The sequence below is a fragment of the Arvicanthis niloticus genome, chromosome 11 (genome assembly GCF_011762505.2).
Source record: "Arvicanthis niloticus isolate mArvNil1 chromosome 11, mArvNil1.pat.X, whole genome shotgun sequence".
Taxonomy (NCBI): domain Eukaryota; kingdom Metazoa; phylum Chordata; class Mammalia; order Rodentia; family Muridae; genus Arvicanthis; species Arvicanthis niloticus.
Genome location: NC_047668.1, coordinates 3,362,393 through 3,381,632, shown reverse-complemented (window position 1 = coordinate 3,381,632; position 19,240 = coordinate 3,362,393). Strand labels below are relative to the sequence as shown.

The window sequence follows — 19,240 nt, the reverse complement described above, 5'->3', positions numbered from 1 at the left end:
TAAAGATATTAATTGCCTGTTTTTTTGTGCTTATGGGTCATTCTTATACTTTGGGGAGATGATTCAGATTTTATCCCCATTATAAATGCTGTCAACTTTTTAACATTTTAAGTTAAAACTTAAAATTTTAAGTGTGCTTTCTAATACTCTATATTAAAGTTTTTTGTTATATACGATTTATATGTGTTTCTCTTACTCTCTTACTGTGAGATTTAGTTTCAATGTTTTCTTTTTCCTTTCGGTTTTCTTTTTCTTTTCTTTCTTCCGTCCTTCCGTCCTTTTTTTTTTTTTTTTTTTTTAGTCTGGGTCTTACTATGCAGCCATGGCTAGCTTGGAACTTGCTGTGCAGCTCACACTTACAGCTCTCTCCCTCCTTTTGCCTTAGGAGTACCGGGATAAAGGTGTAGCCTTGCTGACTTTTGAAAAACTTATCACAACATAACATTTTGTAACCTTCATGAGCTGAAGTTTATCTATGGCAGGTGACTACATTATTTGAGGTTTTAACATCATATTAAGAGAGAACATAAGTCTTAAAGAGTAGAACTTTCATTGCACAGCACTATGTTCATGGTTTGTATCTGAGACAAGTCTACACTCTCAGCATCCTCAAGTATGAAATGTTTCATCAGTTTGTTAGTTCTTAGTAAATTAATGTGAAGTCAACAAGGGCCCAATCATCCTATTTTTCAGAAGAGCAGAGCTCCACTTCATCATGACAACAGGTCTATAGGATGCATGGAGGAGCTGAAGCCTAAAAGTCAACATGAAGTTCCTTCTCTTCCCAACACTGGTTGCCCATTTTCTAATATATCACCTACACCAACAACACTAACACTGTCTCATCTGAAACATTAGATTTTACTGAAAAAACCTCATCAGTTATGCATCTCTTGTATGAAGTGTCTGAGGAGGTGCTAAGGGTAACACCAGGAGTGAATACCTCCATCAAAGTAGCCTGGGCATGCAGACAGTTTTTCAGCCATGTGGATTGACCTCAGAGTGCCAGGTGAGGTTCTCAGAAGTGTCTTTCTTATATTTGCCTTTTATGTAAACATGATCTGATATTTTTTATAAAAGTTAGCCTATATGCTTTGAAATACTTTTGGAGATAAGTGGAACACTATTGAGACAGACAAGGAGTCTAAATTCTTCAAGACAATAAGTAGCTAAAGAAACTATATCTCATGAATACCTATTACCACTAATTTGATGACAAATTCCAATACTCTGCTAATGTATCTCAGTATTTCTATATGGAAATGTGGAAATACAGTAAAAAAAGAATCTTGCTTCTTTTTGCTTCATGTCTCTCCAGAATACTTAGATGAAAAATAAATCTTTCACAATTGCAAAATATATAGATACAAATATTTATACAATGTACTATGTAGTAGTAGATTAATATATTAGGGTGTCTGATAAATTACCTAATTTTGATGACAGTAGCTTAGTTAATACAGCAAACCATCTTTATTAAAACAAAATATATTCATTCCCTAAGTTAGGATTGATAATAGCTTATGCTATTCATCCAGTGTACATGGTTTTTGAATTTAGGAATTTTTTCTTCTAGAAGGATAGTAGAAAATGACAAACTGTATTCCTGTGACTGTATATCTATACAATTGCTGATGTGAATTCTGTCTCGGCTATGTGTCTTTTTGGATTTGAAAATGGATTTGGTTGTCTTGATCTAAATTACACATCTTTTGTTTTATTCATCTTAACTCCAACAGAAATTTAGTACTCTTACAGCTTTGGTCACACTCCTCCTTATCTTTTCACAAATAGAAATTAAACATATTATCACATACCAGATCAATTCTTCATTCATTTATCCAAAGCCTGTAGTCAGTATGGCTATGTACAGAAGAGAATACTAGAACTGCAAGATAAAAATGGAATTATTCTACCCTTTGCTGGTCAGGCCAGTATTTGACCATGATTTAAAGATGCAGGGACAGGGAAACACTGGCATCATTGACACTGCAAGACTCCCTTGAAACCCTCATTTGGGTTGCTCTGCCTGAGATCAATTCTTTGTTTGCTTCTTACTGCTCTGCCTGGGTCCCCTCTTTTTCCTACCCCATATAAACACTGCCTTGATGAAATGTCTGTAAACAAAATCTTATTTCAAAATCTGCTTTGAGGGAACCTTAACTAAGACATAGACAACCAACAATGGCTATGTAAGGTGGAATGAATAGTTTTCAGACTGGCCATTTCCTTTTTAAAGAGATATAATTAAATAAGTGATTAATATTTACTTCACTTTATTAGTTGATTTGGCAACCACTGCACTAGGAAAGACTTCATAAATATATGTTTGGGAAACAATTGTGAATTATTAAATTAGCTAACACATGTAAAACACAGATATACTCTGAGTAATTCCTGTGCTTTGGATTAGGCAGTACTGATCTAGTGAGGCTTCAAAAAGAAATTTATTTAATACTAGGTGGAAAATATGGTGAAAATATAATTTTAGAAATTGAGTTACTTGTTGGGAGAAAACTAAAGTTTCTTGGATCTAACTGCCAAAATATGAAATGTTTGTCCAAGTGAAATCAGAAGAGGTTGGTGATTTAAAATTCAGGAAGGCATAGTTGTTCATGCAGTGTTCTAGAATGTGTAGGTAACCAGTCTTAGCCTTGAACATCAGACGCTATATGCTACCCACCACATGTTTGCCAGATACACAGCTATTATCATGATCCAAAGTATGTGATTGCTTACAATGGAGACGTTATGTGATACGCAGGCGTGAAGATGGCCTGAACTAGCCCAGGAAAGAATAAAGAAGAAATGGAGGACACACATGGAGATCCTAGGTAGCAGCCATGGGAAGGAAGGGACAAGAACAGTTCTTAATTGTGGCACAGTCATTTATATGACTGCATCAAGCATAGGGGCTTACTAGAAAAAGTTATATATAAGTGAGGAATTTTTCCTTTTAATTTCTTGAAAATATTATACAATTTTGAATGTATGAATTATTACTGCTGTAATCTCAGTGTCCGAGGCGTACTTTTACCTAAACCACACAAAGTCTATAATCTACAGATACCCAAATACCTTACATAACATAGCACAATGCTTAAACATTTTCTCTTATGAGTTGAGTGTTTTTTAATGTCACCTATAATGTCTACTATAACACAAACAGTAATATTCAAAACAGCACCGTATCTTTCAGAATATTTTATGTTACAAAAACATTCTGGACTCAAGTGAACATGCAGATACAGAGAACATAAAGTCCATAATTTGAAATTCATTGTACTGTGATACAGACTAGACACATATCCTAGTAATTTTACCTAGAGTACTAGAACATACTACTTTTAGTCTTTTAGGAATATTCCATGATTTTTCAAGACAAATGGTAGCAATAACTCTTTGTCCAACAGTTGTTTTTGCTTTCTGCAATGTAAAATTTACCTTCCTGACAGAATATCAGAAAATAAAGCGTTGCATGATTTTCATTTAAAATATTTATTTATTTTCCCGAAATTTAATACTTAAGATGCATGCATTATGTGCTAGTACAAAGTTTGTAAAGAAAACTTTATTTATATAGATTGTGTAAAGCACCTTAGCAACACATACAAAACATACTTGTTCTTTGACATTGCTGTCAAAAAATCTAAGTACATTTCCTTTTGACAGGAGAAATTCTGGATTAATACGTTTGAGGTGGGGGGGGGGATGGCCTCATTCCTCAACTGGGGGGCCTATCTACTGGATATGGTCTGTACAGGTTCTATCTCCCCTTTATTGGGTATTTTAGCTAATGTCCTCCCTGTTGGGTACTGGGAACTTTTGGGCCCTGGTTTCTGGGGCTTTCTAGTGGCTACCCCTAGTCCCCCCTCCCTGACTGCTATACACCTACTTCCAAATTCCCGACCCTTTGTATTTCTCTCCTATCTCCTCTCATATGTGAACTGGCCTCCCATTTTTCCTCACCCTACCCTACTCTCTCCCTCCCAGACCCCTCTCTCCCTCTACTTTCCAGAGACAGTATCCTGGTGTAGCTGTCCCCAGAGAGGCTCTGCCATAGGCAGACCAATACAGATGTGGATGTGCACAGCCAAACATTGAACTGAGCACAGGACCCCAAGGGAGGAGCTAGAGGAAAGACTGTAGGAGCTGAAGATGTTTGCAACCTCATAGGAAGAACAATAATATCAACTAACCAAACTCCCCAAAGCTCCCAGGGACTAAACTACCAACCAAAGAGTACACAGGGGTTACCCAGAGCTCCAGCTGGATATGTAGCAGAGGATTGCCTGATCTGGCATCACTGGGAGGGAAGCCCCTTGGTCCTGTGTGATGACTCAAGATAAAGGAACCCTAGGCCGTTGAGGCAGGAGTGGGTGGGAGGGTGGGAGAGCACCCTCATAGAGGCAGGGGGAGGGAATAGTGGGATAGGAGGCTTGTGGAGGGGAAACTGAAAAGGGGGATAATATTTGAAATGTAAATAAATAAAATAACTAATAAAAATAGTTTTCCTCAAAAAATTTAAGTACAGAGTTCTTTTTAAACAAACTTTACTTAATATTCCTAGGTATTTTGCCTCCCTGCGTCTGTGAACACATACCATGGAGGTTAGAAGAGAGAGTGTGATCTGCTGGAACTGGACTCACATGCAATTGTGAGCTGCCATCTGGATGCTTCAAATCAATCCTGGATTCTTTGAAAGAGCAAACCACCGAAGCATCCCTCTAGTTCTAGATTCATTATTCTTCATCCATGTTTCCAAATTGCCAAATTTACAATGAATGCTCTCACCAAGATGTGTGTGATTATGCTTTCCTTTGTATACTTGATGCTCATAGATTGTGTTACTATTTTGGGTCTACCTGCTCGAGACTTTCAAAAGTGTCTTCTCCACTTTCATCATTTTTATCAAACATCACATCATTAGAATGTGTGTTTGGTCTGAAATGTCTGCCTTTCCTATTCTCTATCATCTTAAGTTAAACTTTTTTCTTTGAATATAACATCTTTCTGTCTTACTAAAAGCATTATGCCTTTTGGCATGTAAAATATAACTGTAAAGAGCTGATGTGAATACTTAGAGATTTATGGTTATATATGCAAGTTTATCCAAGAATAATGGTAGGTGCCTCTAATCCCTGAAATAGGGAAATAGAGACAGGAAGATAAGAATATCAAGTACATCCTTCCAACATAGCAAGTTCAAATACTGCTTAAACTACAAGAGGAATTCTATCAGGAAGAAAAGAGAAAGAAAGAAAGAAAGAAAGAAAGAAAGAAAGAAAGAAAGAAAGAAAGAAAGAAAGAAAGGAAGGAAGAAAGGGAGAAAGGGAGAAAGGGAGAAAGGGAGAAAGGGAGAAAGGGAGAAAGGGAGAAAGGGAGAAAGAGAGAAAGAGAGAAAGAAAAGAAAAGAAAGAAAAGGATATAGACAAATGTTTTCAGAAATTTGGTTCCCTCATCCCCATACAAATCAGCACATTTTTTTGGTTGGAAAAATAACTGAGTGGATAAAAGTTCCTGCTGTGGAGAGACAAATTCAGTCTTCAAAATGCAAGTAAAGAGAGAGCAGAGAGTACACTCTACAAACTGTCTTCTGACCTCCACATGTGTACCACAGTGCATGCACACAAGTGCACACTCACACACACACACACACACACAAACACAATAGATAGATAGATAGATAGATAGATAGATAGATAGATAGATAATGAAAGAAGGAAACAAATAAAACATCATGACTTTTGTAGTATAAATTATTTCTGAATATTCAATATAAAAAGGCAAGAGAAATCTCAGTCTCTATCATTTAAAGGTACTTGAAATATTGTTTTGTTGAAATAATATTAAAGAACTATTTGTTTTATTACTTTCCTTATGGCTATTAATCTTTGGTATATATTAAATAGTATTTTAAAGCATACAGGTCAATGTGACAATTATTGGAAGGAAGGTATGTTGGAATTAGAAAGAAAAAAATATACCGAAAAGTTTGATAAATTTGTAAGTAAGGAAAATCAATAAGAAATGAATGAAAATTAAACCAGTCTTCATTTTTAAAGAAAATTGAACATGATGGGATTTGAAAAGGGATGGCAAGGCAACTCATGCTATTTTGACCATGTTCAAAGACTTATCTTGTTTTAGTTTTAGTTTTCAATACAATATAAATTAAAAGTGTAATGATTTGCTCACAGCCTGCATTGTTTGTGTCTGTTTTGCAATATCTAGAGTTAACCATATTCTGGCACTAACTTTCGAATACACATTATGTGAGTATCACTTTCTTGTTATTATGTAGATGTGTTTGATGTACTTTTGTGTGTGCATGCTTGTGTGTTTGCTAGAGTGGGCTGGAGGAATCAGAACATAATCAAGTTCTTTCCTACCACCTTGTTTGAGAGTCACATGTTCACATTGGAGATCAAAGCTGTGAGTATCCAGGGATTCACCTATTTTGACTGATATCCTACAATTCTCGCCATGTGCACTGCTTCTGGCTTTATGTGGATTCTGGGGGTCTACATGTACATCTTCTCACCTGGAAAGCAAGTACTTTTTGCATTGAGCATCTCCCAGCACCCATTTTCTTACTTTGGATATAAATTTCAATAGCATCTATGTGAATTGCAAAAAAACAAAACAAAAACAAAAAATTAAACAGCCAAAGAGAAAAAAGTATGTACTATGCCCTAATACCATGTGATTTACATGTATACATTGTATAAGGGCAAAATCAACATAATCAGCACTTGCTATTTTGGAAATGTTTACACTTCTGCTTTCTACTTAATAAACTATTAAATTATTATAAAATAAAGTCACTGTACAGTGTTAAAGCACACTAGAATTTTACCTCTTATTTAACTGTACTTTGAAACTCATTATTCAGCCCTTATCCATTACCTCTCCTTGCATACCCTCTACTGAACTCTTATGTACTGTTTATAGAAACATAAATAAATATAGAAATTATGGAAAGTAGCATGAAGGGGCCTAGAAAACATGGCAATAGAGGCATCATATGCTGCAATGTTCTCATCTTCTGAGAGTCAATGGAATCACTATGTTCAAGAGATGTTGTCATGTTCATGTTTGTTTAATTACTAGTCACAATCTTCAGGATATAGAATCAGTGAGGTGTTCAGAACAGATGAATGGCTAATGAAAATGGAATATGTATGCACAAGTGAATATTATTAAAGCATAAAAGAGACTGATATCCTGTTATGTGTTGCAATATGGGTAGAATTAGAAGAAAATAAGATGTGATAGAAAAAAAACAAGTATGGCATTTTCTAAGATTATAAGGTTAGTTAATAATTAATAAGGTTAATAATTTAAATTAATCAGCAGCTTTCTTTTTTCTGAAATCATATCAACAATGTAATGATGAGTATAAAAAATACCTTACAGAATGCTACATGAGCTATGTCTATGATGAATAAAATTAATAAGATATGACACGATCAAGTAAGGTCATTCACAGTAGCCAAGGTTAAAAATTATTCAACAAAAAATAGAAGCAACATTAATATTTAAAAACACAGAGGACTTGAAAAGAATGTGGGCTTGGCATTCTGTTGCCTATCTAGTCTGTCCCATGCAGAGTGTGGTCTTGGCCCCATCAAAAATTTTAAAAGTCTGTGTTCAAATTCTTGTGAGAAACAGAGAAGATAATAGGGTATAATGAAAACTACATTGGAGTTCTGTCTTTCTCATGGATTATAATCAGATGCACACATCATAAATAAGTTACACATACAGTAAGTAATACTCTCCTTCGAGAAGGACAGTTAATTCATCAAGAGAGACTCACAACAGGGATACAAAATCATTTAATATAGAAAGAGTATTCAAAATCAATATCAACACACCTTTAAGATACAGCCATTATGGGAATACATGTACTGCTCCTAATATATCTTAAGAAAGAATGTGTAGAGCAAAATAGGCAATAATCAACCTTGTTAGCAGAAAATCAAGTTTCCATAACTTAATTTCTATAACTCTCATTGGGAGATATTCCTTTCGGAACCAGACTCATGATTTCTATCCTTTGGCAGACGAGAGAGCCTCAGGTGCCCCTGCTAACGAGCCTTGCTCCCCAGTATTAGTTGTTTGGCTTCTTAGCTGGCTTGCTAGAAGCACCATTCTGCTTTGCAAGGGCCATGCCCAATCCATTTTCCATTCCAAGTTTTGAAATGATGTTTTGATTATGATTTTCCTTTACTTTACCTTGCCTCTCAGATTGACAAGCAGAAAAATCTTCTATATCTACATTTGCACTTCTCATCACAAATACCAAACCTGATTTTTTGTATTGTTTGCATGCACATTACCTTTTATGAATTTTGGAAAAACCAACTCAACCCTTAATCTGCTCATTTGAATCAATAAGACCAGGTTTATGAGCCTAAAATAATCAGTCATAGAATCCAGGGTGCAATATTGAGCAAGAAGACTGTTCCTTTTTGAAGAGCTTTTTAAGAAAGCAAGGATATATTTGCAGATGGTAACCCATTCACTGGCTGGGAGGGCTAGCAGTGGCTCAGGTGGTACACTAGTTCATTCTATTGAAATTTTCTCCAATCTACCTTTAGATTAAATCATTTCCTATCTTTAATTTTTACCAGTTCTAATCTGATAATTTTATTTTTTAATTTTATTTTAATTTTGTATGTGAAGTTTATCGTGTGTCTCTGTGTCTGTGTCTCTGTGTGTGTCTATGTCTGTGTGGTGTGGCTACATATCTAATGCAGAGCCCCCAGGGGTCAGAGTTGGCATCAGTTCCTTTTTAGGTCAAATTACAGGTAGTTGTGAATTGCCTGACATGGACGTTGGAAAAGTAGCATGTGGCCTTTGTCACTGAGCTACCTCCCCAATCCCTAAAGTGAAATTTTTAAAACAAAATCATCACAGTTTCTGCTTTACGTATTCAGTTCAAATTGATATAGTGAGAGCATCACATACTAAGAGTAAACGCAGCCACTTCTTCAGAGAACGTTATGCATGCATTATGAATCTACAGAGAAACATTCAGAACGAAATATATAAGTCAAAATATACATTTTGATTTTGCCTTTTTTGTTTTTTGGTAAGTTAGGCTAGGAGTCACCTTCTCTTATTTAAACTAATATACAGAAGAAATTTAACCACATTCAGAAAAACTATACACTATTCATCAGCTAAAATCCATACTTTTGCATTATATTGGTTTCCTAGTATGGCTTGTTGTAATTGTAAGAAAGAATTAAGATTTCAAGTAGCTGAAAGATGCTATATAAATTGTGGACTATGTATGTATAAATACAAAAACATAATAAATGTCATTTTGGGTTGATTTATGATCATATCAAACCAATCTGGATTTGGGATAAATGTGATGTCCCAGAAACATCAGCTAGTAGATGATTTTCCAGTTTTACCATCAAGTACATTTACTAACTCCAGAAAAAAGGCTTAAAATATGTGAAAAAAAGCTTATACTTTACAGAATATACACTGATGCATCCAAAGTACCTTTGCATATGCAGAAAAAAATCCCAACTCCAGAGGCTTCGGTTTGGTGTTACCTGACCAAGAAGGTTTTTTCTTGACAACATCTTAGGCAGAACAAACTAGCTAGATGCTGACAAGGATCTGGATGTGTCTAAAACTCCATTTTCCAATTCTCTCATACTCTCTGCTATTGATTTTTCTCGTTCTGCATGAAAACCTGTCTTCCATTTCTTCTCTATTGTTCAGACAAAGAGCTATGAATTTGTGGTTTGATGTTATCAGTGGATTTCCAGTTTATACCTGATACTTTGTAAATTTGCCACAGATGCTTGTGGTACTAATATTTTATATTGGATAAATCTTAAAAATGGATGTTCTGTCAAAAGTACATGGAGTGTGTAACATTTGAATTTTCTCTCACTGAATGCCTTCAGTAGCTATGTGTTGTGGAATTCTATTTCCTAAGGTTCTTGAAGTTCCTGGTGGGTATTGCAATAGGAAGATGCATTAAATCTTCAAGACTGCCAAAGTAACATTTAATACATTCCTATAGCCAGAGATATACATGATTCTAACAGCAGCCTCTACATACAATAAATCCAAATAACTCTTATAATGCTCAGTCCATAGAGGTTAATTAATTAACTAATTAATTTGTGTGTGTGTATGTATGTATGTGTCTGTCTGTCTGTCTGTCTGTCTGAACAACTGCTTATATTCATACCTCTATCATGTAAGACCTGGTGATTAAACTTGGGCCATCAGGCTAAGTGACAGACACATTTATCCACTGGGACATCTCTGGAGCTGAGGTTATTTAAAAGAACCATTTATGTACAGTATGGGTTACATAACATATCCCTAAAAGTGCTGTGAAATCCTAACCCTAAGAAGTTCTTAGAACCAAAATGAAGCCACATATATCAAACTGTAATAAAAAATAGACAAAGTAATCCTGACAGAAGTTATGAAAGGACTCATAATGTAAGCCTACATTTTCACAAAAGATCAGGCAGAGCAATGATCCTGCACAAAGTGCTCTACACCCTGTAAGAAACAACAAGCAAATAAAGATTTTTCAAATAAACAGTTGGCAGCCAATTGTCTGTTTAATCTTAAACTGACAACATTCTTGGCCACAAGGATCATTCAATGTGTATGTCGTGTTCATCATTTAACCTTCAAAAAGTAGCCCTGGAACAATCTTCTTGGAACATATCAAAAGTTACTATTGACCAAATAGTCCCATTGCAGTGCTTTTACTATCTGCTGATAAATATTCATTAGTTCTCAAAGAATTGTTATTCAGGCTGACACTTAGAAGTAAGAAGTTTTTCACAGTTATTTAAGATGAGGATAATGGAGTGGGGATATCCCATAATCCAATACAAATAGTGACTGAGAAGAAAATAAATACTCGGTATCAACACACACACACACACACACACACACACACACAGAGAGAGAGAGAGAGAGGGGTGAGCGAGAGTGAGAGAGAGAGAGAGAGAGAGAGAGAGAGAGAGAGAGAGAGAGAGAGAGACAGAGAATTTGGAGTGATTCAGGTGGAAGTTGAGGAACATTAAGGTTTGATTGCCATCTAGACAATGGGAAAAGAAAAAGAATATATTACTCAGATCCTCTTCCCCAAAAGGTATCATATGGACACCCAAAATCTAGAATCCTCACATCCAAACTATATAAGATGCCTGTTTTTTTTTTTGTGTGTGTTTTTTATGTTGTTTTTGTTTTGTTGCTGTTGTTTTTTAAACACCCCTCTTGAGTGACTCTCTCAAGATATATTGAGACACAGTTTGGAATTATGAATTTTAGCGGACAGAGTATATAGATCTCATAAAATGTGTTTACATTTTTTCTTTATATTAGCTCAAGTAAATATTTTACAGTATTACTAAATACAGCACTTGGCATACACTGCAACTATGATGGGCTGCAGTTCTACAATGTACCACATAGTAGTCCAAAGTGGTCTCTTGCTACGGTTACAATGAACAAGATAGATTGTACTATACCACAACCCTAGACACTTAAAGTTAATCTTTTACAAAAATGCAAATTTTATGATGCCCACAGGAAAATGTACTCATTAACCAAAGACTTTGCTCTGCTCAATCCTGCCCTGCATCATTTAATGATTTGTGCCAAAGGCAAGTAAGTAGGAAGAGGTTGTCTTGTAAAGGATAATGTCTCTTCATGGAACACAAGGAGGCAGAAAAACCTAGAAATCAATGTCTGCTGATGGAAAGAGATAAAACTATTGAGAAAATAAATGGCATTTCACCCCTTTGTTAAGATCTTGACAGCAAGAGAAAATTTAAAGATTAACAATTACTAAAAATGAATTTCTGGAGTTGCTCTTTAATAACTGTTTCCTTGTTTGTCAGTCAGGGAAACACTCCATTTCATAAGCACTTGTTTATGCACTAGATTAATGTCTTATGGTAATTTTTATTCTTCAGTGATTTATCGGGAGCATCTGGAGCATTCTAGTAAAAGGCTGTTGTGAGCCGAACACAGAATAGATTTTACTAGCTTACAATCAGCTCTTCTGTCGGTTATATTCTATAACACTGTGCATACAACTTTCCATTTTACATAAAATGAAATTGAGGTTGAAATTCTCAACTTATTTGAATGCCATTCCAATGATCAAGGAAGTAAATATAGAAAATCTTGTCAATTCAAATGGCTTAATAAGTGAACATGAATTAGATGTAAGAATATTCTTTCTATATTCACTTTTAAGCTACCCTTCAGGGAGAGGTAAGAGTGATTATCACCATAAATGAATATTTGTAATATAGCAAATTGGATAAAATTACTAAGGTTTTATACACACACACACACACACACACACACACACAAACTAATTATAAAGATAGGTCAATTGGTTTATCATTCTATAAGAAAAAATTTGCCCCAGTGATGATAAGGCTAGTTTATTTAGAATTTGTTGAGATCTCTAAAAATACTAAAAATAAATAAATAAATAAATAAACTTTGAAAATCATTTTCTGAAATGTCAACTAATTAATAATCTCCAGTTATATAATATATTTTTGTATATGTCAGTAAAGGTATTTTTCTAATAATAAAACTGAAATGTACAATTTATAGGTTTATGTGGCTATACTGTTTCAATGAAAAGAACTAATAAATAGCATATATTTAATTAGTGCTTAAACTGACCCTTCCACTTAGGTATACGAATATTGAGAATATTGGCAAGGTGACACTGCCCGACACCTGTTTTTCAAGAATGTGATCATCTGGGTGTCCCTAGAGATCCCATTTCCGAGCCAGCATTGCTAAAGTATCACTTTCTTACAGGACTCTCTCCTCTAAACCTTTTGACGATGGCCATCTCCTTCTGTCCAGTGAATTTCCTATAGTGAGGAACCTCAGTGAATTCTCTAACATAAGTAAGTGGTAACATTGCTCCTTCTCTGAGCCATTTAAGTGTTTTAGTTCTCAGTAGAGGTTTCTCTCGACACTTAGCATCACCTGGGATAAGTCATCATGATGTCTAAATGTCTAAAGAATTATCATAACAGCATATTAAAATGGGTTCCAGGAATTATGTGACTAATAACATCCAAATCATTGGAAGAACTTTTCCCTCTTAACTTTTTTTTAGGCCAATTCAATATCACCAAAATGAGAAATCATTTACTACCTAACTCAATATTCACTTGCCGTTCAAGTATATGCTGGTCAAGACTAATGTAAATGTGCCTAATAAGAGAATAATCTACAGATTCTAACGGGTTAATTGTAATAATTTAATAATGAGAGAAAAAGCTTAAAGCATGTTTATAGAAAAAATATTTTGCATCTACAACTGAATCACAGATGATGGGTATCTTCTTAACATTTATACAACATGCCAGACATTTTTAATGCATCTGTGTAGAATTTTGGAGCCCACACCATATATGATATACATAGTATCTATCATAACTCCAGCACCTAAGGTTCTGAGATCACTATGAAAGAGAGTGCAGAGGATTGTAAAAACTCAGAGAACAGGTAGTTTTCTATAAGATTATAGTCCTAGTAATGTCAGAAACTATATCCATGAAGTCTCATTAACACAGCTACCCCATCAAAACCTGAACAAAAATGATGATAATAGACACACATAATTTGATAGAAAAAGACCATGAGGCCTCAACTCAACACAAGCAACTATAGCTAAATAAGAAATGCTGAGATTAGAAGAAATAGTCTTCCCAGGGACAAGTATACCAACTGGTTATCCAATATCAAATGGTCATCTCTGAAAACCTGTAACTCATATTATGCAAATTGAGCAGGAAGTATACATGTATTTAAAATGTGTGGGGGGGAGTGAACATTAATAAAATGAAGCTATGAACTTGAAAGGAAGTAAGGAAGAGTAATGCAAGTGTTTAAATATAGGAAAGGGAAGGAAATAATGGTTTAATTATAATATCAAAAAATAAAAATAAAATTAAAAGTTCATTATATTTCCTTTAAGAAGTGGATTGTTATATTTCCTTTATGTAGTGGTGGCACCAAATCTGGGGCTTTGTATTTTACACAGGGGCTTTGTATTCTAAACCACTGAACTACATACACACACTCAGATTTTATTTGGTTGTGACAAGCACACTTCTGCTTTAACAGTATATTTATTATCTTGGCCAATATTTACACATGAAACAGATATTTGAGCACTTTTTGTTCAGTTAGAATGACAGTTTGCTGTTCTGTAAGAGATAGAAAACTCTTCTTTGTGGGTTGTAAACTTTATTACACCTTTCTGATTAAAAACCCACTATAACTTTTAGATTTCAACTCATCTCTTACATTATTTTTATAGGAGGTGTTGTCTTCTAAAAGTTAGTGTTTTAGGACCAGTAAGTAAAGTTCTATTTTGTGAAAATGAAAAAAATTGGTGTCAGGAAACTACACTAGAAGAATGAAGCCAACTTCAGTCCTGATTCCAAAGCAATTAATGAGAATCCTAAACTCCATGAGGCTTTACAGAAGATACTAAACTTTAGTTCTGTGACTTTAGGGAATTTCTGATATTCAGCTGTACCACATACAAACTGAAAACTTAAATTTTCCTTATAACTAAATACAATCTGCATATATTGTCCTATAAAGTACTTTGACTAATCACATTAGCTAAGGATTTTAAAGAAAGTTCACAGATTATTACCTACATTCTAGAAGACAAATCTAGTCTAAATATAGTATATATATATACATATATACATATATGTATATATATGTATATATGTATATATGTATATATATGTGTATATATATGTATTTATATGTATTTATATGTACATATGTATATATGTACATATATGTATATATGCATATATGTGTGTATATATGCATATATATGTATATATCTAAATATTATATATGCCTTTATCTTGTTCTCTCTATATATGATAGAAATCGAAATAGAGATAGAGCTACAGATTGAGAGAGAGAGATATATAGGCATAGATATTAGCTGGTTCTTCTATGCACAAATGTTATCCATAGGAACAAAACAACTATAATTCTGTGATAATACTAAATACACTTAGATTATCAAAAGGACAAAAGTAACATGGTAACCATAGAAGTTTTAATTTAAAATCTTGATAATATATTTAGGCTAAAGGGTGTCAGCAATCTTTTAAATATAAGATTGATTCATTACAAGTGTGTGGGCATATGTGTTCAAAATACAGTATGTCTACTTTTCATATGCACATATTACATTTTTTTAAAAAAATATAGTAAACTGAATCTGAGAGTTGCCTTTTAGTCTGAAAGATATTCTACTTAGAAGATCATTTGAAAACTCTGTCATATGATTTTTCTCATATGATTTTACAGAGTAAATGAGGAAAATATTGAGATCACAATGTAAAGGTGAAACGCTTATATTTTAATTCATAAGGAAGAAATAAATGGTTGACCCACTGCCAAGGGCATAGTGAACAAACAATGTCTGTAAAAGACTCTTGGCTTCTAAAATATCAAATTGTATTAGAAATTTATAGAACTAAAACAAAGTAAGCTTAAAAGAATTTATCTTTTAAAAGCTAAATCTCAACCAAAACTAATACCCCAGAAGAAAATTTTATATTTTTCAGCAGCAGAATTTACTTATTATGTGAAAATCTCAAAAGTCTTTAAAGAGATGCATACCAAGCTGAGAAGAAAATAAGAGACAACATAATCTTCCAATAAGCAAGGATGTAGAAATTATTAAGTGAGTAGAAAACTGTTCATGACTGGGCTTTAAATTGTAATAGATTCTATTATCTCAAACATTATATAAAGTATGTGTGTTCACATTATATATGTGTTTATATATGTCTTGTAAACATACACATGTATGTGTGTATATGCACATTTATAATATAAATATAATATAAAGTATGCATTTATAAGTTTCAATTTCTGTTACATACACAAAATATAAGATATAAGAAACAGAGGTTAGAGAATTTCCTCAACATTACTCTGTTAGAAGGAGGAAGCTGATACTACAAGTATTCTGGTTATAGTGTCACTATTTAATCCACTTGAGTGAATCCTTCTTATTTGATTTCTTTTGTATATGTCATTATTCTTGGACTACCTACAATAATCTCCAAATTATAGGCTTTATTTTTCAGAGTATGTAATAGTTTTGGAAATAGGCAGTCTTTATAATTCTAAAAGTTAAAAAAAGAGATGGGAGACTAAAAACTACGAAGACAAGAGAATAAGATGACCCTGGTCTGCATTTCCTGATCCCCAGAGCCAGACTAGATACAGAAGTAATTCTCTTCAGCAAGTTACTATAAGCCAGGAAAAATCATCTCCAGGAGCAGCTGCCAATAGTCTGCCCTTTAGACTTTGGCCAGAATGCCGAGCCCCAGCTGTTCAAGTCAGCCTGCCCTAGACAGCCTGCTGGCAAAGAGAACACGCAGTCAACTATTTCAAAGAGGAAATATCAGCTCAAACTGATCAGAATATAAATATAACAGTTACTTCTAGGAATGAATTAAGAGATGATAATTAAAAACATGGTAGTTTTTGTTACTGTTGTTTATTGTCTTGTTGTTGTTGGTTTTTTTGTTGTTGTTTTACTTTTTAACTAAGGTAACAAATTTAAACAGTCCCCCAAATGGAACTGGTTAGGGAATTAGAATATCTCCTAATTCTTTCTTTTTCCAGAATACATTTCAAATTAGCTAGAGAACAAGATGGCACTCTGAAGTGTAAATGTTGAAAGAGAAGTCTCACTGCCAAAGTAAGATGCTTCTAAGGTTAAAGGAAAATGGGAACTGTTATAGAGTGCTCTGAGAACTCTGGCAATGGCAGAGCCAGACAAAAGTTCCATTTGAAACTGAGGTTTACAATTCAAAATATGTGCAGGTACAGCCCAGTGTTGTAAGAATGGGGCCCAGTGGTCAGCACATTCCGGGAACTGTGTCTCACCAACCTCCTGGTCTCTTCTGATAATTTAATCAATTTTGATTTCAAATTTTGATTCTAGATATCTTATTAGATCTTTTAATTAAAAAATAAAATTGTAACAGTGTCGAAATTTCTTGAGCTACTATTTGAGTTAACTATAAATATGGTTTTGAAATATTTGATGAAGTTATTTCACTGAACTCAATATTTTTTCTGAATTTTTAAACACTATTGTCTTGTATCTGATTTTATAATTATCAATTTTGGCTTCTTTTCTGTTTTTAAACCATTGTTTGTAGCATATTTAACTATTTTAAATCCAATTTTATGAAATTTAATTTTATTAAGAGAACTTCCTTCAACTCATATTCTGTTAATAATAAATATAATTATTCATAATTTTAACCATTGTAAATTTTATTTATAAAAATTTAGATATTGCTTTAGTGATTTTACACATTTAGAGTTTACCAACAAGTTTAAATTTATAAAAAGTAGTTTAAGATTTTAATCATTACTGTGGTCCTTTATACCTCTCCATCTATCTTCTATCATCTACTAATCAAACTACGTAATCAATACCTCTTCATATCATAGGCTTAGTTGTATTTGTTCATCAAGATGGAATTCAGATTTTCTTAATCAGAGGTAAGAGTAGTTGAAGCAAATGACAAGGGCCACAGTGAGGAATGCATAAGGCCCTCATTTTTTCTCGATTCTCTTCTGGGGAAGTGTCAGCCAGACTTTTTGTCTTGATAATATATATTTATATAATTTATATTGCTATACTTAAATACCAGTGTGAGCTCTGAAGTGGTCAAATTAAGTATATGAAATTAAAAATTAATTCATGAGTAAAAACATTTGAGTGTTTTGTATACATATTACATTTCATATTATATGTATAACTACATGGATTTATTTATGAATAATTCTTTGGTCCTGTATGTTTATTTTTTGTACATTATTTGTTATTTTAGTACCTTTTAAATTTCTATTATTTATATAATGATTGATTATAGTATATGTCATATATTATAACATGTTATTACATATGATATAGTAATACGCTAATTAATAGCAAATGTTGCCATTGCTAATCACTTAAGGATGCTGCAGTTGATTAATATAAAATTTCAAAGTTATTCAACGCCTGTAAACATTTATTTAAAACATTTATGAATATAGTGGCTAAGAATAAGAACGGTGCCTGTGATGTCATGCATCACATTCTTCAAAACAAAGCCTCCTCAGGTACAATTATGTCATCATGAAGTCAGGTTCTCCACATTCTAAAATAAACCCATTGCCATATGAATTGTTATCTCAGTGAGCTATTTTTGTAGTTGTCTTTTTAACAGCTTTCTTGGAAGTGTATTCTAAATTTCTCATGCAATAAAACCAAAAATGTCTTGTTTCAGCTTAAGTACTGAAAGACCTTGATCAATTTGTAAAAATTATTATCCTCATCTTTCTTTTTTTTTCTTTCTTTCTTTCTTTCTTTCTTTCTTTCTTTCTTTCTTTTTTTTTTTTCGAAACAGGGTTTCTCTGTGTAGTCCCGGCTGTCCTGGAACACACTCTGTAGACCAGACTGGCTTTGAACTCAGAAATCTGCCTGCCTCTGCCTCCCAAATGCTGGGATTAAAGGCGTGTGCCACCACTGCCAGGCTATCCTCATCTTCCATTCTCTTCATTTACATGAAGTTGAAAATAAAAGCATGCACACACACACACACACACACACACACACACACACACACACAAATTCTAGCTTAATTTTGTAAAATATAGCTTTTAACTTCCAAGAAAAGTCATAGCCTGCTCTAGTGTCACACGCAGCTCAGGACTCACCTGTGGGCGTGGATGTCCAGTAACCAGACAGGTCAATTCTAGAGTTTCTCCTTCCCGGATGGTGTAGACCCTTTCAGAGTAGCGTTCCTCCTCGATATTACAGGCCAGTCCTGAGTGCACAATCCGAACTGTCGGGGGCGCTGTGTAATAAGGAAGAGACAAGGTACATGAAAACCCAAGTAAATCATCACCACCTGATCCATCCTGATGATGACTAATTCTTTCTTTTTTAAAATTTATTTATTTTATATATATGAGTACACAGTTGCTGTCTTCAGACTAACCAGAAGAAGACATCAGATACCATTGTAGACGGTTGTTAACCACCATGTGGTTGCTGGGAATTGAACTCAGGAGCTCTGGAAAAGCAGTTAGTGAGTGCTCTTAACTGCTGAGTCATCAATCCAGCCCTGGAAGACTA

The 19,240-nt window shown here is 33.9% G+C and overlaps 1 protein-coding gene across 2 annotated transcripts in view; it reads right to left on the bottom strand.

The window, feature by feature from the left end:
* Mdga2 (MAM domain containing glycosylphosphatidylinositol anchor 2) overlaps positions 1-19,240 on the bottom strand; it is a 730,093-nt gene that overhangs the window by 372,109 nt on the left and 338,744 nt on the right. Inside the window, exon 2 of one of the 2 annotated variants that reach the window (XM_034514333.2) lies at positions 18,820-18,959. In XM_034514333.2, the coding sequence (XP_034370224.1) occupies positions 18,820-18,959 (140 nt within the window). Of the gene's footprint in view, positions 1-18,819; positions 18,960-19,240 lie in introns of those variants that run through there. The other variant, XM_076941824.1, reaches the window with a different exon arrangement.